The sequence below is a fragment of the Loxodonta africana genome, chromosome 3 (genome assembly GCF_030014295.1).
Source record: "Loxodonta africana isolate mLoxAfr1 chromosome 3, mLoxAfr1.hap2, whole genome shotgun sequence".
Classification (NCBI taxonomy): Eukaryota; Metazoa; Chordata; class Mammalia; order Proboscidea; family Elephantidae; genus Loxodonta; species Loxodonta africana.
Genome location: NC_087344.1, coordinates 205,085,972 through 205,109,216, shown reverse-complemented (window position 1 = coordinate 205,109,216; position 23,245 = coordinate 205,085,972). Strand labels below are relative to the sequence as shown.

Below are 23,245 nucleotides of genomic sequence, written 5' to 3'. Positions count from 1 at the left end.
CAGTAAACCAATCCCATTTGTTTATGTCTAAACTGTGTCACCCATGTGCTTTGTTATATATATGAATATATAATCAGCACACACATACGTATACATATGCCTATAGATACACCTGGAGCCCTTGTGATACAGTGGTTAAAAACAACGACTGGTAACCAGAAAGTTGGCAGTTTGAATCTACCAGCCACTCCTTGGAAACCCTATGGGGCAGTTCTATTCTGTCCTACAGGGTTGCTATGAGTCAGAATGAACTCGATGGCAATGAGTATAGATACATTTATACATTCACATGTGTATACGCACATATACCTACCTATACACATATATGCATACATACCTACCTGTGTAACCACACACCTATTTTTTGGCTGTTGTTGCTGTTGTTTCAAAATTGTATATGTTAGTGCATTTACCAAAAATATCCTTTATTCTTGTGTACTTCTCAGCGATTCTTGGTGACATCATTTACCTTGGTCAACTTGTACACAATTCACTCACATTCTGTGTTACCTTTCCTATCATTGAAAACAAGTGCCTACCATCCAGAGAGTGGCTCCCCTTCCCTTTCATCCATGATTAAAAAAAAAAAAAAGCCACCAGTGAATATTTGTTTTTTTATGTATAGCTTCTGTAGTCTGTTTATAATATCACTATTATAGTATTTGTCCTATTGTTATTAACTTATTTCCCTCAGCATAATTCCCTCATCCACGTTATATTTTGAGAACTCATTATTCTTTATGGCTGCTTTATTAACATCAGAGAGGTATTTACAACACATACATCAGATCACAAAATGGAGGACGACCACACAATACTGGGAACATGGCCTAACCAAGTTGACACACACACTGGGGGGACACAATTCAATCCATAACAGTTGGTTAACTGACACGTGGACCAAGAGGTGGCCTACACTAAATGAAGTCAAAATGCCAACTTCCTTAGTACACTGTAGAAGAAGGTATCCAAAGGCTTAGGGAAATTGGAATGTTAAAGTGAATTTATCATGTTGGACCCATAGACCCACCCAGGGAGTGCCCAGAAGATACACCTTTCACCAAAACTGTGAGGAATAAATTTGTGAAGGGAGCCCCAGCATCCTCAAAGACTGCTGTGACTGCTCTTCTGTCGTATATTACAGTGGAAACTACTCTAACTAAATTGAGACACCTAACTATAATAGTGGTGGTTGGATCCCAGGCTGGTAGAGGCAAAGTGGCAACACTTAATCACCAAAGACAAGGTGGACATGGTTACTGTAATAAGACAGCAGAGCCACAGCAGTAATCAATCACAGTAGTCTGACTCACATGGACTTATGGCGTTGGCTACTTAGTCATGGTGTCCATAGGAGTGAAATAGATGGAAAATCTAGTACATATTTACTTGATCTGTACAAGGGGAAGAATTCTAGGTCAAGTGAACAGAAGTCTAACTTTAATCATCAAAATAGTCACAGCCCCTCAATCAATTCCCAAAAATTAGCCAGTTTACAGACCTACAACCACTTAAAAGAAGGCCAGGTACCCTTGAGGAAGACCCCACACTTCCAGAAATTCATACTATTAATCTTTTTCCCATCCTTCACCAAGGGATCTATAGTCTTTTATAAGAGTGACTATTCACTGGGAAAAAAAAATAATCAGACTCCTTAGGGATTACTAGACACTGGCTCTAAACTGACACTAATTCCAGGAGACCCAAAATATCACTGTGGCCCATCAGCCAGAGTAGGGGCATGTGAAGGTCAGGTTGTTAATGGAATCTTATCTCAAGTCCATATCACAGTGAGTCCAGTGGGTCCCTGAACTCATCCTGTAGTGATTTCCCCAGTTTCAGATTTCATAATCCGAATGGATATACTCAGCAACTTGAAAACCCCTCACATTGGATCCTTCACATGTGGATTAAGGGATTATATGGTAGGAAAGGCCAAGTGGAAGTCATTATAACTGTCCCTACCTAGGAAAATAATAAGCCAAAAGCAGTTCCCTATTCCTGAAGGGATTGCAGAGATTAGTGCCACCATCAAAGACTTAAAAGATGTAGGGGTGGTGATGCCCACCACATCCCCATTCAGTTTGCCTATTTTGCCTGTATAGAAAACAGATGGACCTTTCAGAATGACAGTTAATTATCTATCATAAATTTAACCAGACAGTGACTCTAATTGCAGCTGCTGTTTCAAATGCAGTTTCATTGCTTGAGAAAATTAATACATCTCTTGGTAACTGACACGCAGATATTGAGCTGGCCAACGGGTTTTCCTCAATTCCTATTGCTAAAGAGCATCAGAAGCAGTTTGCCTGTAGCTAATAAGGCCAGCAATACACCTTCACTTTCCTACATCAACTTTCCAGCCTTATGTCAAAATTTAGTCCAGAGGAAGCTTGATTGCTTTTTCCGTCCACAAGATGTCACACTGGTCCATTATGTTGACGACTCTATGTTGCTCGGACCTAGTAAGGAAGAAGTATCAATGACTCTGGGGTTACTGGCAAGACATTTGCATGCTAGAAGGTGGGAAATTAAAGTGACAAAAATTCAGGGGCATTCCATCTCTGTGAATTTTTTAGGGGTCCAGTGGTACAGAACATGTCAAGATATTCCTTCTAAAGTGAAGGGTACGTTGTTGCCACTGGCTCCTCCTACAACTAAAAAGAAGGCACAATGTCTGGTGGGCCTCTTTGGATTTTGGAGACAGCCTATTTCTCATTTGCATGTGCTACTCTACCACATTTATCAAGCAACTCGAAAAACGGCTGGTTTTGAGTGGGGCCCAGAAAAGAGAAGCCTCTGCAACAGGTTCAGACTGACGTGGAAGCTACTCTGCCTCTTCAGCCATGTGATTCAGCTGATTCAATGGTGCTCAAAGTGTCAGTGGCAGATAGAGATGCTGTTCGGAGTCTTTGTCTGGCCCCTTATGGTAAATCACAGCATAGGCCCTTAGGATTTTGGAGCAAAGACCTGCCGTCCTCTGCAGATAACTACTCTTCTTTTGAGAAATAGCATTTGACTTGTACTGGGCCTTACTAGAGACTGAATGTTTAACCATAGGCCACCAAGTCACCATGTGCCCTGAGCTGCCCATCATGAACTAGATGTTGTCTAACTCACAAAGTCATGAAGTTGGATGTACCCAAGAGCACTCCATCATTAAATGGAGGTAGTATACAAGAGATCAGGCTCCAGCAGGACCTGAAAGCAAAAGTAAGTTACATAAGGAAGTGGCCCAAATGCCGTGGTCCTCATTCCTGTCCCATTACCTTCCTTCTTCCAGTATGACCTACTGCCTCGTGGGGAGTTCCTTATGATCAGTTCATTGAGGAAGAGAAAACTCGTACCTGGTTTAGAGATGGTTCTGTGCAACAATACAGACGCCACTCAAACTTGGGACAGTGGCAGCAATACAGCCCCTTTCTAGTACATCTCTGAAGGACGGTGGTGAAGGGAAGTCCTCCCAATGGGCAGAACTTTGAGCAGTTCATGTTGTTCACTTTGCTTGGAAGGAGAAATGGCCAGATGTGCAACTGTATACTGATTCATGGGCTGTGGACAATGGTTTGGCTGAATGGTCAGGGACTCGGAAGGGACATGATTGGAAAATTGGAGACAAGGAAGTATGGGGGAAGGTACATGGGTAGACCTCTCTGAATAGGCAAAAGAAGTAAGATATTTGTGTCTCATGTGAATGGTCACCAGAGAGTGACCACAGCAGAGGAGAATTTTAACAATCAAGTAGGTAGCATGACACTGTCTGTGGACACCAGTAAGCCTCTGTCCTCAGTCACTTCTGTCATTGCCCAGTGAGCTCATGAACAAAGTGGCCATGGTAGCAGGGATGGAGGTTATGCATGGGCTCAGCAACATGGACTTCCACTCACGAAGGTGGACTTAGTTACAGCCACAGCTAAGCACCCAATCTGCCACCAGCAGGGACCAATGCTGAGTCCCCAATATGACACCATTCCCTGGGGCAATCAGCCAACAATCTGGTGGCAGGTTAATTACATCGGACTGCTTCCATCATGGAAAGGGCAGTGTTTTGTTCTTAATTACTTCACAGCAAATTAAGTGTGGCAATAGGCCTGTGGTCAGAAATTCATTGATCTTCCCATGTTCCCCATCATCCTGAAGCAGCTGGTTGACTAGATTGATGGAATGGCCTTTTAGGGCTTGAGACGCTGAAACAGCACCACAGCCCCCTTTTCATATATGGGTGTACCCCTTCAAAGCACCCAAGTTTTCTTGCTCCCTCTCTGGGGAAAGGAAGAACAGGTCTGAAATTCAAGCTAGACTATAAAGATAGTAAAAGGATGATTCTGACTCCTCTCTTCAGTTTTGTAGCTGTGAAGGACCAGTGTTTTCTTTCCAGCCCATTAAGGAAATCTGAAAGATAAAAGGTCTTCCTAGCCTGGTAATGACTTGGTGCTACCTAAGACACAAATGGATGTCTTTAATCCCGAATTTTGCAATCTCAATATCAACCTTGGCGACGCAGAGCCTAATCATAGTTCCTCCAGGAAAGGGGTGCTCTAAGCAAGCAGGCTGCAGCATCGAGGAACAATGCCTACACTTCAAGAATGTCCTGCCAAGAGCTCCCTTCATTAATTAGTCCCTGGGTATGGGACCTCTGTTTTCTCACAATGTAGAACAAATAATGTAGCTAACAGGCGACTAGGGAAACAGGAAGGTATTTTGACACCGTTAAGTTTGCTTCTTCAGCATCATATTCTTGCCATATTTTTTGTTGCTCCTTTCACATTTGCTATCGTAACGTATATTCAAAAAGAAAAAAAAGTTGCCCTTGAGTCAATTCTGACTTATGGCAACCCCGTGTGTTACAGAATAGAACTGCACTCCATAGTTTTCAAGGCTGTGACCTTTGAGAGGCACATTGCCAGACCTTTCTTCCAAGGTGCCTCTGCGTAGGTTCAAACTGCTAACCTTTTGGTTAGTAGTTGAGTGCTTAACCGTTTGCGCCAGCCAGGTCACCATTCGTAATGTACAAGCCCTCCATACGGAAAATAGCTTTATTTCCATATCTACATCTTTCGTTCCATTCCTTCCTTAAGTGAGGAGAAGTGGTAGATAACCCCTTTTATCACACACACTCCCAATCATGCATATACTCATAAAACTCTTGCCCAGATATGTGTGTGAGCGTATAAAAAATTCAAAGATATAAATAAATAATACCATGTATTATTTAGGGGGTATGCATTTCTATCAAAAGAAAGAAAGAGAGACAGATAATATATAGACCACAAAATAACAGACACACACATCTCCCAAATTCTGCTAAAAATCAAACTTATTATAGCTATGACAATATCCATCTCAATTGGGTAAAAAGCCTTAAAAAATGAATTACATTTTAAAGTAGTTTTTGAAAAATATACATATCCCCAATATAAACACTACCCTGGAGTTAGAAAAAACTGTAAATAAGATGAGAAAATTGAGGTACCAGGGGTGACATAGGCCTTTTCATCTGGGAGACTCTTCTTTGAAATCAAGGTAGGATGTGGTCTAACAGATCTCCAGAAAAACAACTGCCTCACCCACCAAACTAGCAAGTTGAGACGCTGAAATACTCTGATTAGATAAGGACCAACCCTAATGAGCAAACATTTCTTTGGATTCATGTCGTTTAGCAGGAGCGCATGAAGAGGCAAGGAGACTTAAGTCAAGGAATGGGAAGTTAGACCCACTGTTCCTTGCAAAACCTCTTGTACTATCAAACATAATCTTAAGGAGCTGCCCAATGAGAACAGACAGAAGACCCCCAACTCACTCCTCCTGAATTGAGAAGATCCCAGGCTTGGATTCAAGAAAAGCTTCCCAGGGAAGCCAGGAAGGATGTTTATCATTAAGTAGCTTGCACATCACGGTGCTCAAAGCACCTGCCAGGAAATAGCTAATCCATCCTTAAGGGTAACCTTCTGGAAGTGGAAAATTTATCCTCACAGGATAAATCAGAGGGCAGGTATTGTTCACAGCTGTGCTTTCAGGATGCGGAAACGCAACGCACTGATATCTGCCTCTCCATGGGAGTACCACGTTTTCAAAGGTGGTAGAAGGGAGTGAACTGAGATGGTCACCTCCCATGGTAGTCATCAGCTAGAAAACTACGGCAGGGGAAGAGCTCCTGTTGACGGAACAGACATATATAGTTTTAATATTTCAGTAATTATCTCATCTAGCCCAATGTTTTAAAAATGATTGGCCAGTTCAAATTTGAACAAAGCTAGAAGGTTGTCTCAAGACTCTTGATATTATTTAAGGTCCTCTGTAATTTTTTTTTTTTTTTAGATTTGTATTTTCAGCAATACCATTTTCTTTTGTTTCTGGTCACCTTGAAATTAGTTTTTACTTACAATTTATGAACTGTAAGAATTCCAGAACAGTTAAAAAGGCTATAACTTCATACAAGCAGAATCTGATAAACTAATTCAGAGTACGGTTCAGAGGTCAGCTTCAGGGATAGGTGGGTGTGGATCGTATCTGGGGCCCCACAGGCTGACCAGTGTCCCTGGGGCGTTGTCACCATAGTAAATTATTTTAAATAAGTTTTTTTATTGTTGTTTGTTTTAAATCAAGTCCAACAAGTGCCGCCTTGACCCAAATTCAAGCTGATAAAAGTCTTCTGCCCTCAGAGCCAATCTCCATCTGTGAGGTTCCCTCAGTGCGTAGACCAGGAAGCAGTGCACCACCTATCTTCAGGCTGACTCCCTCCCCTCGGCATATTCTGCTTCTGTGATGGCTTCATTTGCTGATGCTGCTGTTGTTACTGCCACTTCCAGCAGCTTTATCACGAGGGCACGATAAACTCTTCACATTTTAGCATCCCAGAGAGGGGTGTTGTCCTGTGAACAGAGGAGGAAAGACTGAATCAGGAAGACATTTGTGAAATCCTGACACTCAGCGTATCTGCCTGGGGATGCTAGGTCAGGCAAAAATAATAATAGCAACAATAGTCACAGTAAGAAGCCCTGTGGTACAACGGTTAAGCACTCAGCTGCCAACTGGCAGTTTGAACTCACCCAGCGGCTCTGAGGACAAAGACCTGATGATCTGCTTCCATAAAGCTTATAGCCAAAAAAATCCTATGGGGTAGTTCTACTCTGTCACATAGGGTCACTCGGAGTTGGAATCAACTCCACTTAATGGCACACAACAGTGGAATAATGGAATAATGCACACATCAACTCAATAGCAATATGAGTTAGCTACTTATATTAACTCTGTTTTACAGATGATGCGAGTAAGGCACAGACTGGTAAGTCTATTCTCTTAGGTTACACAGCTAATAAGTGGTGGGGTCAGGATTTAAACAGAAAGGGGTAAGCTAAAGAGGTGCTAGATGTCTGGGGTCTTAAAAGCTTGTGAGCAGCCATCTAAGATACAGCTATTGGTCTCTACTCACCCAGAGCTAAAGAGAAAGAAGGAAACCAAACACTCAAGGGAGAACAAATAGTCTACACTAACAGTGACATCACCTACCTTGAGACCAGAAGAACTAGAACTAGATGATGCCTGGCTACCACTACTGACAATTCCCAAAAGATGGTCCCAGACAGAATGGGAGAAAAATGTAGAACAAAATTCAAATTCCTAAAAAAAGTAGAGACTAGGTGAACTCCTGAGACTATCACCCTGAGATACTCTTTAAACTTGGAACTCAAACCACCCCCAGAGGTCATCTGGCATCCAAATGACAGATTGGTCCATAAAACAAATAATATCACCAATGAGTACTGTGTTCCTCAAAATAATCATCTAGATGAAATCAAATGGTTAACATTTACCCTAGACTAAAGATGAGAAGACTAAGGGGGACAGGGAAGCTAGATTAATGGAAACAGAACAACCAAAATGGAAATAACAAAATGCTAATACATTGTGAAAAATGTAACCAATGCCATTGAATAACACATATAGAAATTGTTAAATGAGAACCTAATTTCCTGTGTAAACTTTCACCAAAAACACAATAAAATATTTTAAAAAAAGAAGTGCTAGAAATATAGAAGAATAAATGAATGGGAACATCTAATCTAATCCCTAACTTAAAATGCACATATACGTCCCACAAATATACTGTAAAAATGTCCAGAAAATGGCAGTAGGGGTGGAAGCTAGAGCACAGTGGACAAGGGAGTTGATCTTATCAAGGAGAAGGGGTATTTTCTCTGAGTCAAGGTAAAAGGAGACACTGGAGGACTGGGTGATTTTCCTTTTAGCCAAGTAGAAGGTGAGGTCATTTTCAGAGAGAGAGGATGAGGTAGGATTGGGAGTTTGAGGAATGTAGGGTGAAAACTGAGGATACCAGAGATGCAGTGAGAGGATTTCCAGGTAGCAGTGAGGAACGAAGGCAGGCCAGCTGAGTTGATAATAGTTTATAATGGATCCAGGCAGCTAAGTTCTGTGAATTCCACCAACGATATACCCACAAGTCTTGGCAAAGACAATGGTGTGAGAATGACTTACTTTGGGGATTACTATGGAGAGAGAACAGGTCAAAAGTAAGAGGGGGATTAAGATGCAGAAAGACAGCATTTAAGTGGCTGGCCATGGATGTGGCCTGGGTATGGCAGGGAGACAGGCGACCCCAGGAGCACAATGAAGGACAAGTTCAGAGGAACTGAGGTGGGAATGCAGGTGAGTGTGGCCCCAAGAGAACTGAGAAGGGATAAGGGCCAAGAACTGAGTCTTGGGGAGCTGCCCAGTTAACTGAGAGGGAGAAGAAAGGAGGGAGCAAAGTAAACACTTAGTTTCAAAGGCAAGGGAAGTCTCAAGAAGGTTTTGTCTTATCAGCTGAGGGAGAAAAATATTTCAAATCAAACATCAAGAAATCAAGAAGAATGACTTGGAAAAGCAATTGAATTGGGCAATTAGGAAGTCAGCACTCACCGTAAGTATAACAAAGTCTTAGATGTAATGTCAAAACATTTCAAATGTCTTTGTTTGGATAAGTTTGTCTTTGGCATACCTGAGTGCCCAACACAGTACTGGATACATAGAGTGTTTGAGAAACACTTGTTAAACTTATTTAAAGTATTAGAGTTGGATCTCATTCAATGCACTCTTTCCAGGGCTGCTTTACCTCTAAAGAAAATCTTAAGTGCTGTGATTTGATATGTCCAGCCTGCCCTATGATGGAAATTGCCAAGATGGCTCATTCTTTAAGCATAAAATGTTAAAATACTTGTGATTAGCAACATAATAGATAGTTAACACTGCATGGTGTTTTCACTGATGCCTTTGTTCTATTCATGAAACCTGCTCCTGCTTTCTCCTGAAAAATGAATTGGTCCATCCTTTGTACTTCACATGGTGTGGTATGGTTGTTCCCAGGCAGAATCGCATGTATGCTACTCTCTTATGTTTATTTGTTTGTACATCTGTCTTTTCCACCTTTGAGCCTCCAGTAGCTCTCATAGTGCTTGGGATAACCAGTGCTTGGTTAATGTTGATTGCACGAATGAAACCATAATTAGTTTATCTGATCAATCTATTTCTACCAATCAAGAAACAAGATGGAGATGAATTAGGGGACTAGAAATCTAACTCTTAATGAAGTGTGCTCTCTCTGCCAGATGCAGGGAAAGACCTGGAACAGACATGGGGGTTCCTAGGGATGCCAGTGATCAAAAGGGCTGGCTTCACAGTTGTTCTCACTGGTGAATCCTTTTGCCCGAGTTTCTGAGGCATTTTGGGTCTAACCAGAATGGCTCTAACCTTGAACAGGCATGACAGAGACAGTGGAGAATTGGAAGGAATGTCCCTTTCAGATGAAATATGTTTTGCAGACGTGTAGAGGTGCTTTGTAAGCAGCTTTTTATGATGACTAGAGCAGGTACCCAACATGTCAATATGGATTGAGTTCTGTGACCTTGTGCAACACCTGTCCTCTCTTGGAACCTCAGTTTCTTCCTCTCTAAAACTAGGAGATTGGGCTAAATGATGTCAAAGTTTTGCATCTAAGTGATGGATAAAGAAAGGGAAAAATTGAAGGGGTGGTAAATGTAGCTTCTCTTTCTTTACCTGCTCGTTTGGGGGAATAGTGATCCTGAGGGTGCTGGGAAGTCTCCTTCCCTTGCCAGGGCTCTGTCAGGAATATATAGAAGTGGCAAAGTTTGAGAGATTATCAGAGCTGCCCCAAAGCTCCTGGAGTTTCTACAGGAAGCCCTGTTTCACTTGAGACCTTCCTGAACCAACTTCGTTCCCTACTAGCTTCTCAACCATAATGACTTCTTAGCCCTTCAAGACCAGAAGATGCTGCCAAGAAGATGAGAAGGTCTTCTAGCAAGGCAGGTACCTCCTATCCTGAAAATAAGATGTCAGAATCACTAGCAGGTTACTACTTGGACTCAGTTACTTTATCCTTAAAATGGAATGAGAATTTGTGGTATGTATTTGCCTTATGGAGAGATCTCTGGGCTAAAGGGACCAGATTGCTCATTTAGAACAGATGGTGTTAGAGAGATCTAAAGCATATTTGCCTAAAATATCAACCAGGGGGATCTCAGTCATAAGTCATGGGTCTTTGGGACTCACACTCTCTTCTCTTCAATTTAGTGTGACAAGAATAATGTGAGGGCCCCTTAGCAGCCCCTCCCCAAACACACCAACCCCACTTACACCTCTAGTTGTACCATTAGCGATTACTTCTTTTGGATCAATTGATACTGTCTCTTCTTTTAAAATGCATTCATTCACTCAATAAATTTTTTAAGGACCTACTATATGCCAGGCATTAATTATAGTAAGTACCGGGAATACAGTGGTGAAAAAAGAGTAGAGAGAGACAGTAAAAAAATGAACAACAGAATTTCAAACAGCTCTTAGTGCCGTGACAACAGAACAGAAGAAAGTCACTGAGGGGGATAGCTTCCTTTAGACAGAGCAGTCAAGACAGGCCCAAGTGAGGAGGAGCGATTTGAGCTGAGACCTGGACCACAGGTAGGAATTGACCATGTGAGGATCAGAAGGAAGTGTGTGCCAGGCAGAGGGGACAGCAAGGACAGAGCTGCGGGGTGGGAACAACCTTGGTGTATTTGAAGAACAGAAAAAATGTCTGTGTAGCTGGAGCACAGCGATGGGGAGAGTCAAGGAGAGGTGGGCAAGGGCCCACTCTGCAAGGCCTCATAGCCATGGTCAAGGATTTGGATTTTATTCTGAGTACAATAAGGATTTGGATTTTATTTTGAGTACGATATGAGGCCATGGGGCAAGGGGGTGGGGAAGTTTAGTGGGTTAAATTGTATTCCCCAAAAAGATACCCAAGTCTTAACCCCTAGTAACTATGGATGTTACCTTGTTTGGAAATAGAGTCTTTGCAGATGTAATGAAGTTAAGGATCTTGAGATGAGATCAGCCTGGATTAGGCTGGTCCCTAAATCCAATGACTGGTCTCCTTACAAGAGAGAGAAGAGGGCAATCTGAGACACTGAGACCCAGGGGAAGGCTGTGCGAATACGGAGGCAGAGATTGGAGCCATGCACCTACAAGCCAAGGAACGGCAAGGACTGCCAACAACCACTAGAAGCTGGAAGAGGCAAGGAAGGATTGTGACCTGGTGGTCCCTGGCAGCCACCAGAAGCTAGGAGAGAAGCATGGAGCAGATTCTCCCTCAGAGCCGCCAGAGGCAACCAACCCTGCTGACATTTTTATATTGGACTTCAGACCTCCAAAACAGAAAATAAACATCTGTTGTTTTAACTTGCCAAGTTGGTGGTAATGGCAGGATTAGGAAACAAAGACAGGAGGTGAGTAATTTTAGCAAAGAGTTCATCTAGAAAACCAAACAACCCTCTGGCTGTTGTACAGAGAATGGACCCTAGAGGGGAAGCAGGATGCCATAAGGGACAAACGTTTAGGCTGGGAGGAAGCTGATGGGGGTTTGAGTGAATGAATGCACTAACAAAAAGGGAAGGACAAACACCTGAGAGTGACTGAGTTGATGAGATTGTGGGGGAGGGGGCAGACACTGAGCTTTTCTTGCGGAACTTCTAAGCCTCCCCAGGGCTGGTCTTGCTCCCAAAGCACAGATGGGTGGGCTCAAGGTGGACTTCCTGGGAACTGGTAGGGAGGAGACAGATTAAGCGGGAAGGTCCAACAAGTGTAGGCCCAGACAGGAGGGCAGGGGCTGCATCATCTCCCTCTTTCTCCCATACAACAGATGCACAATACCTGTGAGAGAATGGATGTAACGTAAAACCTCCTTCTTTAAAAGCCCAACTCAAACACCACCTTCACTCTGAAGCTTCCCCAATGTCTTTCTCCCACTCTGCACACACAAATTGTTTCTTTCTTGACCTTGTGGTTTGCGCTGCCTTAGGACTGCCTGACTGCCTGCCTACCCACCTGCCCATTGCAGAGCCCTGGTGGCACAATGGTTAAGCACTGGGCTGCTAACCAAAAGGTCAGTAGTTGGAACCCACTCAGCAGCTCCGTGGAAGAAAAGACCTGGCAACCTACTCCTGTAAAGACTTCAGCCTAGGAAACCCTATGGGGCAGTTCTACTCTACTCTATAGGGTCACTATGAGTCAATTCCTCTAAGTCTGCTAAAGGACAGTGGCGGTTCACTGGTAGAATTCTCGCCCTCCAAGAGGGAGTCCGCGTATGATTGCTGGCCAATGCACCCCAAATGCAGCCGCCATTTATTTGTAAGTGGAGGCCTGTGTTGCTGTGATGCTGAACAGGTTTCAGGGGAGAAGAGAGACAGGCTAAGACAAATGGGTCTGGTGATTTTCTGAAAATCAGCCAATAAAATCCTTCAGGTCACAATGGTCTGATCCCTCGTGTATGGGGTCTCCATGAGTCTACAGCAGCTAACAAGAGTACAGAGCTGAGCTGCTGGGCTCACGTGCTAGACTGTGAGCTTGGTTTACAAACGAGCAGCCCCTTCCTCTCTGAACACCCTACAGTGGGAGCCCAGGGCCCTGCACTTAGTAAGCCTTCAGTGGTGCTTGCTGACCTGAGTTACTGAGTTCTGTCAAGTCTCAGTCACTCTGTACACACCCAGGAGCTCAGCAGATCTCCAAGTCAGGGAGAAGCTGGAGGGGTCATGAGACACGACTTCCCTTTTTTGTCCATTTGTCCCCTCACAGGTCAGAGACAGCCTGTCCTAGCCCAGTGTGGCACGAGGTGGGTGCCTGGCGCCTTTGTTACTGCACACTGAGCTGATTCATGACGGGACTAAGGAACCGGCATGTGATAGAGAAGGAAGAAAAGGCCGGTTCCCCAGCTGGGCCCTGCACTGCCCTCCCAGGGTGAACAAGACACCACTTACCTCTGCCGTGGGGACTGCTCCTCTACTCAGGGCCTCATCACGGGTCTCCAGCTGGGCAGGGCCAGTCTCAGGGTGGCATCCTGTCTCAAGAACGCCGCCCTCCACCTCTTGCTTTTCCTCGTCTTTCTCCTGCTCTGAGGTGCTGCCACCCTCCATTTTTCCAGGGGGATTTGTGGGGGCCTCCTCCCCAATGGCGCTCTCCTCCTGCTTCTCTGTGTCTTGGCTCTTTTGCCCAGGCTTATCCTCTTCATTTTCTGCCCTCTCCTCCTTCACTTCTGCAGACTTTTCCGTCTCCACTTCCTCTCCAGCCATGGTTTCTTCTGTGGGGGTCCCAGGCCCATTCTCTGCCTTTGGGCTGGAGGTTTCGGGTTCTGCAGCCTCTCCCTGGGCTGGACTCTGGGGCTCCTTGTCTGCTGAATGCTCTGCAGCCTTCTCCCCATGCTTGGCTTCCTCTGCAGCCCTGCCCTTCTCCTCACGCGTCTCTATCATGCTGGATGTCCTCCTCAGAGGAGGCTTTTCCTCCGACCCCATGCTTCTGCTCATTTCCTTTTCCACTGCCCCGTCGCTGGATGGAGGGGGTCCTGGGGCCTTACTCTTGGGCGTGAACACCTCGTCCTCATTCTCTTCCTTGGCTCCATTCTCCTGAGATGACTCTGCAGCCCTGAAGTTTCCAAGGTCCCCACAGTCAGATTGAGACCTGCGGAATTTCCTGGAGGGAGGGCGCCTCTTTATTGAGCCCCGTGTCCGAACCTGGAAGACAGTGGTAAGAAAAATCATCCAAAGCCCATAAAAAAGGCCAGGAGAAGAACTGTCTGTTCTTTCAATGCCAGTCTAAACCACTGTTTAATGAGCCCACCCAAAGACTACTTAATTTTCTAGGCAAATCTACCATTGTCTGCTACTTATTATAGGTGAGAGCCCTGTGAAATAGTGGAATTACATGTGAACCTACAGATTTGTGTCCCCTGAAGATGCAAATGCTTTCCAACCAGTAAAAAAATATAATTACGGTTTTGTTGTCCTGTAAAAATTAACTGGTTTTGTGTCTAACTCAGCAATTTTATTCTAACATTTGTTCTATTAAATTGCCTAAAATAACCCACTCTTTGAAGGCTCTTTCAACCAGCTTTACCCTCTTACAGGTTTCCTCATAAATTGACAAGTTGAATAAAATCTATATTTTGTATGAGTCATGGTTTTTAACTTTTTGAAAATTATAGTTTGACAAAAGTGAATTGAACAGAGAAGAGGGTTAGAGTCCCACTGATGGCTGGCCCTGGTACAGGGACCTCATGGCTGTTGGGTTGGACGGCTTGCGACCAGCTTCCTCCCTGTTTCTGACTCCGCCCTCAGTGCCCCGTGAAGCTGGCTGATACTGGGAGAGTCAAGCAGCCAGGGCCATTTGCTTTGTAGGAGGCAGGTCCACCATGGTTAGAAGCTGTACCTGAGGAGCACCCAGCAGAGCTGCCAGAAATGATTTCTGCTCCTGGAGTGTGTGAATCTCTGAGTCAGGCCTCATCTCGGCCCACCGGACTTTGTCAGAAGGGCAATGGAAATGTTCAGATAGACGACGCCTTACTTCACTCAAGTCATGTGTCTTTCAAATTTTATATGTAAACTACATTTGTGTAAGTCTTGTTTTCTCACTGCTTCATATTTTGGTGTCTGTCAGTCCTAGCTTCATCTCAGAGGTTTGGAATGAATACTTGGTTTCTAAGGCTTCCACAGAGAGCCCAGCGCTGAGGTACAGCAGGGCCCTCAGGGCCCTCAGGGCCAGCAGGTTTAGAAAAAACATTGCCTGCTCCTCACTGCCTAGCTGAAGCTCCCTGACACTAGGACCAGGGAGCAGCACCTCCACCTCCCCGCCCATGCTCCCTACCGAGAAGACAGCTGTCTGCCTTCAGGAGTCTCTCCACCATCTTGGGCTGGGGGATCTGTGCATTAGGGCAGCATTTACAGAAACGAGCTCTGTCATTTACCTTTTTGCAAAGGGAACAGTTCTTAATTTTGGATGTTCTTAAACTGGGGCAAGCTGCGGTCACAATTTGAGTCGGTAATGGGACACTTAGGATTTAGGATTATTCACATCAGGCCAGAACAGAAGGTTGTGGAGACCTGGTGACCTTGTCAGGACTTTAGCTTTTGCCTTCAGTGTTTTTTTTTTTTTTTTTTTTTTGTAGTTTATTTTATTTATTTTTTATTGTTATTATTGAGAATATACACAGCAAAACATATGCCAATTCAACTGTTATTACATGTACAATTTAGTAACATTGATTACATTCTTCAAGTTGTACAACCATTCTCACCTTTCTTTTTTGAGGTGTTCCTCCCACATTAATATAAACTCACTGCCCGTAAGGTTCCTATCTTTCCAGTTGTTGTTGTGAGGTTGTCCCATACATATAGGTCTTAAAAGAGCATAATGCTCAAGGCAGACCTTCTTTACTAGTTAAGCTAAAGTATTGTTTGGTTTTAAGAAGACTTCCGGGGATAGTTTTGGTTTAAGGTTTAAAGACTATCTCAGTACAATAGTTTTGGGGGTTCATCCAGCCTCCATGGCTGCAGGAAATCTGGATTCCATGAAATTTTAAATTCTGTTCTACATTTTCCCCCTTTTGAGCAGGATTCTTCTTAGCATCTTTGGTCAAAATGTTCAGTAAGGACAGCCAGGTGCCATCCAGTTCTTCTGGTCTCATGGCAAAGGAAGCAGTTGTTCATGGAGGCAATTAGCCACACATTCCATTCCCTCCTCCTATTCCTGACTCTCCTTCCTCCGTTGCTCCTGCTGAATACAGAGCAATGGTTGTGCCTTGGAAGACTGCTTGCCTTCAGTTTTTGACATAACTCTGTAGCTGGGATCATCCTGAGTACCCACCCATTCTCTACAAAGGATAGAGCACTCCATTCCCTAACCTGCCTTTCAGGTGGATAGTGCAGTTAAAGGCAGAGGAAATGAGAGGTAATGGGGTGACCGTAGTTCAGGGAAAGCTTACAAAGGAGAAATTTCACCTCTATTTAAAAACCAGCTCCAACTACAGCTCCAGATGTTTCCACCTTTCTCCAGCACAGCAACAGGGTAGGGAAAATTTGGGATTGTCCAGTCCCCATATTTCCACAGACACACCACAATAATTTGACCCAGACTTTACCTTATTGTAACAGGTCAGATGACTACCTTCAGGAGGCTGGTCGAAGCTGATGGGCACCTCCTCTGGCTCACTGGACCTAGACTGCACACCAGGGCTACTAGGAGTGGAAGGTGGGCTGTGAAATGGTGACACCACGGCCTTGAGTCCAGGACTCTTGGGTGAGGCCCCAGGCAGCAGGGCCGCTGGATCAAAGGCTAAATTGGCCTGTCGAGAAAAAGAATTTCAAGGGGATTGGAGAGAAGATGAGAGCCTCTGCTTTAGCTTGCAGGTTACGTGGCCTCAGAACTGTTGAGACTAGGTTACATGAAGCTTTTGATGTTATTTCCCAACCAGTTATTCATTGTCTCATCACATCCTCCTCCCGGAAGCGCTGTCTACTCAATCCAGCTCCTGCTATCCTGTGTGTAACCAGCTGCATTCCAGAATGCCTGGACAGGACTGTTGTGGATCCACCAAAAATGCCCTGGCAAGAGCCCTGAGTTATGGACAAAGCAGTCGAAACAGCAACCAGCAGGCACCTGTAGGCACCAGGATCTTACAGTATGCCATCTTTCTCAGACAGAATCAATAATAGTTGCTAGTTACTGGATGCCCGCTTTTGCCGGGCACAGGCAATTTTTCCTCTACAACAAACCTGAGTGTTCAGCGTTGTTTTCACGGCACAAATTAAGAAAGTAGCTAAGGAATCTGCCCCAGGACTCAAGCCAAAGTTGTTGTCCCTCAGGTCTCAAGGTACTAGGACCTCTCTTGGTAGCTAGCTAGAGTGCTGGCCACAACAGGCTGCCGAGCTATCTATTCCAGGAGGGAGGCCCCAGAACAAACCAGTGTGTGCTACCACCTGGGCCATCACAGTGCAGGTGAAACCAGATTAAAATGAACCATAAGGGCAACCAAAGGGGAGAGGTTACCCAAAGGTAACCAAAGCCGAAGGGAGTTATGAGTTTGGTAGGGGAGAAGGCGGGTGGTCTCCAGAACCACCCTATTACCATGGAGAAGGTAGCAGTGCAGAAAGGCAGTCTTTGGGAGGATTATACATGAGAGTCCCAGCGCTTCTGTAGCACCATCTAGGGGTACCGGTCCCCCTCCGGCCCTCTGTATTTTCAAGTCACCACCAGCTTGAGGGGCCCTGGTGGTACAGTGGGTAAGCATTTGGCTGCTAACGAAAAGGTTGGCAGTTCTAATCCACCAGCCACTCCTTAGAAACCCTATGGGGCAGTTCCACTCCACCCTATGGGGTCGCTATGAGTTGGAATTGACTCAACAGCAATGGGTTTTTGGGTTTTGATACAGCTTGAGGAGTCCCTGTGTGGTGAAAAGGGTAATGTGCTTGGCTGTGAACTTAAAGGTTGGTGGTTTGAATCCATCCAGAGGCACCTCTAACGAAAGGCCTGGTGATCTGCTTCTGAAAACCCTATGGAGCACAGTTCTACTCTGACATACATGGGTCACCACAAGTCAGCACTGACTCCATGGCAACTGGTCGGTTGATTGGCTGGTTGTACATCTTGATCCTCCAGACCCTGTGGCACTGCCAGACCTGGAGAGAGGCAATAATGTCTCCCAGAGAAGCGACAAGGCTTGAGGAGCAGATGGTGCAATGAAAGGTTGGTTCGTGGGCTTGCCACGCCAACAGACTTGGGGCCTTTAGTGACTCCAATACCTTTATCCAAACTTCTTAGCCTGAGGTCCAAATTGTTTTACAATCTGGCCCCCGTTTACCCTCTTCTGCCACTAATCTGACTCACACCAGCTCCTTCCAGACTCCCCCTGGCACCATCTACCTACCAGCCAAGGAATTCCGTTGCCTGGAAAATTCCTATCTCTTTTTTAGGCCTCATAGACAATGAAGCATTTTACATGCTTAGGGAGGTATTAATATTATATTGTTATTTTAAGAAAAAATTGTAATATAGTTGTGGAGACAATACTAAGTCATGGTAAAAATTAAAACCATAAAAGTTAAATAGTAACACTGTCAGCCCAAGCCATGTCAAAAAGCAACATATGGTTGAGATCACATTGATAACAGTGACTCAAAAGGTTAGATAGGAAGCTTAGGGGCCAATGAGTTTATGTTAATGGGGGAAGAACAATTCAGAAAAGGAAGGTGAGAATAACTTGAAGAATGTAATCAGTGTCACTGAATTGTACATGCAGAAATTGTTGAATTGGTGTACGTTCTGCTGTGTATATTTTCAGCAACGAAAAACTACAATACATTATATCAGAAAACAAAAGAGCACATGATGGGTAAAAGGGATGGTTTGACCACGAATGCTGTGGGAGCTAATAAGCAGGCATGGCCCGGAGGGCTTCCTGACAGAGGGGGCTCTAACTCCAAACTTCAAGCTGGGAAATTCCCTCGGAAAGAATGCTTGCAAATAAAATGAATCTTGCTAGCCAGTAGAAAACTGGAACTTTATATAACTTTTTATGTATGATTCTATATACATAAAATCATAGCTCCTAAGTCATCCAGTAGAATATTTAGAAGAAGAATTTAGCTCATGATGCATTTCTTAGTTCTTTTTACCCCAGATACACTCCCCCACCACCCCACCACCAATAATGAATAAATAAGTTTTCTATGGGATTTGGCCAATTTTTCACATTAATTGTTGACATTCTTAATGAGCTGAAACAATTACAGACCAGAACCGCATTCTCAAGCTGCCGTGTCCCTTAAAGAGGCTCACTCATGACTGAAAGAAGGGACGAGATGGACTGCAGGGCCCAGAAAACATGGGAAAGAATTTATGGAGCATGATGAGGGTGTGGTGGGCTGCAGGGAGGCAGAGGGAGGGTTCTTGGACTGCTTCCCTCAGTGGGCTGCAGGAGGGACGTTGAGGTTCCAGGATTCCTGCTGAGATCCCTGTTCTATACATGACATGAATGCAGCCTCCCTGAGTGACAGGCAGCCCCACGCTCTCCCTGCAGCTGGGTGGAATCAAAGTTTCTCAATATGAATTAAGCTTCAGGGAGACACTACAGAGGCCTCCCCACCTCTCCATGGGGTAGGCTTATGGCCAGAAACCAGAGATGCTTCCCTCCTACCCCCAAATCAGTCTGGGAACCAAAACCCCGGACTCTCCCATGGTGAGAACTGCAGAGGTTGTGGCCATTTTTTTTGACACCCCCCCCCCCCGCCCCCCGACACCTGAAGAATGGAGTCAATGATCCAGTTCTTAGTTGGGCCTGAGGCCTGTCCGTTTTCCTAGCTGGCAGCCGCACAGAAGGGGCAGGGAAGGCAGGACCCTCTCCTCCAGGCCCTGCCTGGACACAGCCTGCCTCCCCTCCTCTGCACTTCTATTCACACCATTTACCACACCAGGGGTACCTTCCTCCCTCCTTTCCAACTACCCATCCTTTAAGGACCAATTCAGCATGTAGGCACTTCATGAAGCATTCATTAATTACTCCTACTGACTCTACTCTCTTCTTGCCCTAGAATTTTAGAGCGTGGTTCTCTACTGGGGACAATTTTGGCATTTGGGGACCTTTGGCAATGTCTGGAGACATTTTGGTTGTCACAGCTGGGGGGGTGCATGGTATCTAGATGTGGGTTAACAGCCTACAGTGCACAGAACCGTCCCCCACAGGGAATTATCCAGCCCAAAACGTCAGTAGTGCTGTGGTTGAAAGGGCTTGGTTGACAGCAGTCAGGTGCAATTTGATTTGTTGTATTTCCCCTCTATTACAGCATCAGATGTGAATATCTGTCACCCCCAAGAGACTGTGAGCTCAGGCACAGGCCTTACACTTCACTTACACTCCAGGAAAGGCAGCCTAGCAGTGCCCACAGTGGGTGAGCGCTCTGGGCACACAAGGTGATTGGAGGAGAGGTAGGCAGAAGGTTTTCCAGACAATGAATTTGGCCATACGTGGGCAGTGCCTAGCTGCTGAATTGCAGCCCATGTAAGGGAATGGTTTGTGGCTGCATTCAGGCTGTGGGTGAGAGGGCATAATGTCCTTTTCCTAAAAGATTCTTCAGGCATCCTCTTATGCATCAATTACCAACCATTATTAGGTGGTAACTACATGAGATCATGTTTGATATGGTCATTATCTTAGCCCTTAGCCAACAGGTAGAGGCTGTGAGATCCTTATCCTTTGGAACCGTTTGGTCACTAGGTGGTTATCAGAAGGCAACTATCAAAGTGGCAAAGATGGGGCTACCCTTAAGACCCCAAAGACACTCAAATGTTGGGGAAGAGGTAGCAGTGGGCAATGATAATTCTGTACTTACCTGAAGCTTCTCAATCAGAGGTGAGCTCTTCACCTTGATTTTAGGATGGTGGCTTGCATTGGGTGGTGATTTCTACAGAGCAAATAGACCAAAACAACCAAATGAGTGAGGAGTACAGAGATGGGTTTCTGGCTGGGAGTCAGAGGCCACATGGGGAAGGAGAAGAGAAGAAGACGGTTTCTCCACTTCATCGCTTAGTTTCTGTAGACCACTTACCTCGTCATGGCATGAGCTCCTCTCTTCTCCCCCCACCCCCCTTCTCACCACTAGCAAGAAAGACCACTTGAATATGTAAGTCAGAGAAGTCAGGATAGACATCCGTAACAGAGGAGGACTCTATCCCAGGCAGAACGACTTCACAGTCATTATGAGGGAACAAATTCTGTATGAGAGGAGCAAGACCATCACTTCGTGACTGTCAACAATGTGAACCAACAATATGAGGGACTTTCAGAGACAAAGGGCAAAATGGCCATCCATTCTGTTTGTCACAAGCAAAACAAGAAACCACAGGACAAGAGGGAAACTTGATAAAGGTATTATTGAAATTTCCCCTCAAACTAATGACATTTTAGAAAATTCCAAAGGCGTTGCTTATAAATTATTTTCCAAAACATTAAATTTCATTTTAATTAAGCAGATGTCAGTCAAGGGTCTACTACATTCCAGCACTGCACTAGTTATATAAAGATGGATATGATTTAGCTTCTGCCCCCTAATAGCGATCAATGGCTGACATATACAGATACATACATACATATATGTCTATATATCTACACATTTATATCATTATATAAACCAAATGTATGCTATATTGAAAAAAAAAAAACCATTGCCATTGAGTCAATTCCAACTCATAGCAACCCTATAGGACAGAGTAGAACTGTCCCATAGGGTTTCTAAGGAGCAACTGGTGGATTCGAACTGCCAACCTTTTGGTTAGCAGCTGAACTCTTAACCACTGTGCTGCCAGGGCTCCGTAGGCGATATTAGTTGTAGATATTGTTGGTGATAATGTCTATCAGAAATCCTGTCTGTCTTTGGATTTTATACGACCTAAAAATATTAACTCCATCTTGTGTTGTATAAAATCTCTGCAGCTTTAGTCCAGTTCCACGGGTACACTGCTCCTCAGCATGGAAGAATGACAAAGTGATAACCATGATAAAGGTGAAGAAAAAGAAGATCCATGATGACTCTCACTGTTGGACAGAAGCCAAGACAGAGATGGCATTTTTCTGTAGTTTAGAGATGCGAAGTATAGAATTCCCTCCCCACACCTCCACATACTAACTTATCTGAATCATAAGAGGAGGAAAAATGTTCAATCTGTTAGAAATATTCTGAGATATTTATTGAATGAGATGACTACAATTTAGTGATGGAAGGGGGGAGACTTATTCAACTCAACTCAACTCCTTGTAACCTTCTTAGGGCCCAATGCTGAGCGAGAGCATGCTAGAGTGGGACAGTCACTGGCTGGGACTCTGGAGACCCCCTTCTAACTCTGGCTTTGACAGGGGGCAAGTTGGATGTCCCTGGCCTCAGCCTCCTCCACCCAAACACGGGAGGGCTGGAGTAATGATTCCTGAGGACTCTTCCAGCTCTACCGTCCCTCTGTCAGCCATATTCCTGGAGCAGTCTTTCAAGTAGACTTTTGCCCACAGTAAGTGGTGGGTAAAAAGAGCTTCCAGGCCAAGTTGCATTATCCTTGATTTCTATGCTTTACAGCATAATTTCACATGGGCCGGTGTTTTTAAAGATACTGTTAGAAAAACTGCAGCAACATTTTGCTGGTAAAACTCCCTTTATGAAATTCTATAAGCTGTCCTCTTCCCCTACTGACCTCTGTCCTCTGAAGACAGTGGGCATTCAGTAAATACTGTCCCTTAACCCCAGGACAGTGCCGGTGACCCAGCGGAAGCTCCATTAGGCCCTTGCTGATTTGAGTTAAACTTCAAAATAACCCAGACCCAGTGCCGTCGAGTCAATTCCCAGGCGGAAACAAACTTGGCGTACTACAAAGCAGGAAAAAATCCAAAACACACTAATGACAGTTCCCAGGAAGGGCGGCAGGTGGCAGCATTCTTTAACGTGTAAATAGTGGCAGGCTCCGTGGCTACTTTAAACACCCTTTTGGTTGGGTCCTCCTGAGAGAGAGACCCCCCGGTCATCCAGGTGGCCTGGCCCCACCCTATCAGGCCTGAGCAGACACAGGGAGAGGGCGGGGGTGAAGAAGGGATGGGAAGCCCCTTCCCAGAACTGTGCATTGGGACCAAAGGGGCAGACTGACCAGGGCCCTCCCTTCAGGCCCACCCATGGTTTATGGCACAGAGGCTCCTGCGGGCTGGGTTACAGGAGTGTGAAAGGCAAGTGTGGGCCTGGCCTCACAGAGCTGGCCATTCTTTTTTTTTTTTTTTTTTTTTAATTGTGCTTTAGGTGAAAGTTTACGGCTCAAGTAACCTTCTCATTAAAAAATTTATACACTTTTTTTGTGACATTGGTGGCAATCCCCACAATGTGACAGCACTCTCCCCTTTTTC

The 23,245-nt window shown here is 44.8% G+C and overlaps 1 protein-coding gene across 2 annotated transcripts in view; it reads right to left on the bottom strand.

The window, feature by feature from the left end:
* Positions 1–1,736: 1,736 nt before the first annotated feature.
* The window catches only part of RCSD1 (RCSD domain containing 1), an 83,132-nt gene continuing 61,623 nt past the window's right edge, over positions 1,737–23,245 (bottom strand). The window contains exons 4-7 of one of the 2 annotated variants that reach the window (XM_023554236.2): positions 20,703–20,774; positions 16,457–16,660; positions 13,305–14,054; positions 1,737–6,872 (exon numbers count right to left, since the gene is read on the bottom strand). In XM_023554236.2, the coding sequence (XP_023410004.2) occupies positions 6,840–6,872; positions 13,305–14,054; positions 16,457–16,660; positions 20,703–20,774 (1,059 nt within the window). In that variant the 3' untranslated portion in view covers positions 1,737–6,839. The remainder of the gene's footprint in view (positions 6,873–13,304; positions 14,055–16,456; positions 16,661–20,702; positions 20,775–23,245) is intronic. The other variant, XM_064282909.1, reaches the window with a different exon arrangement.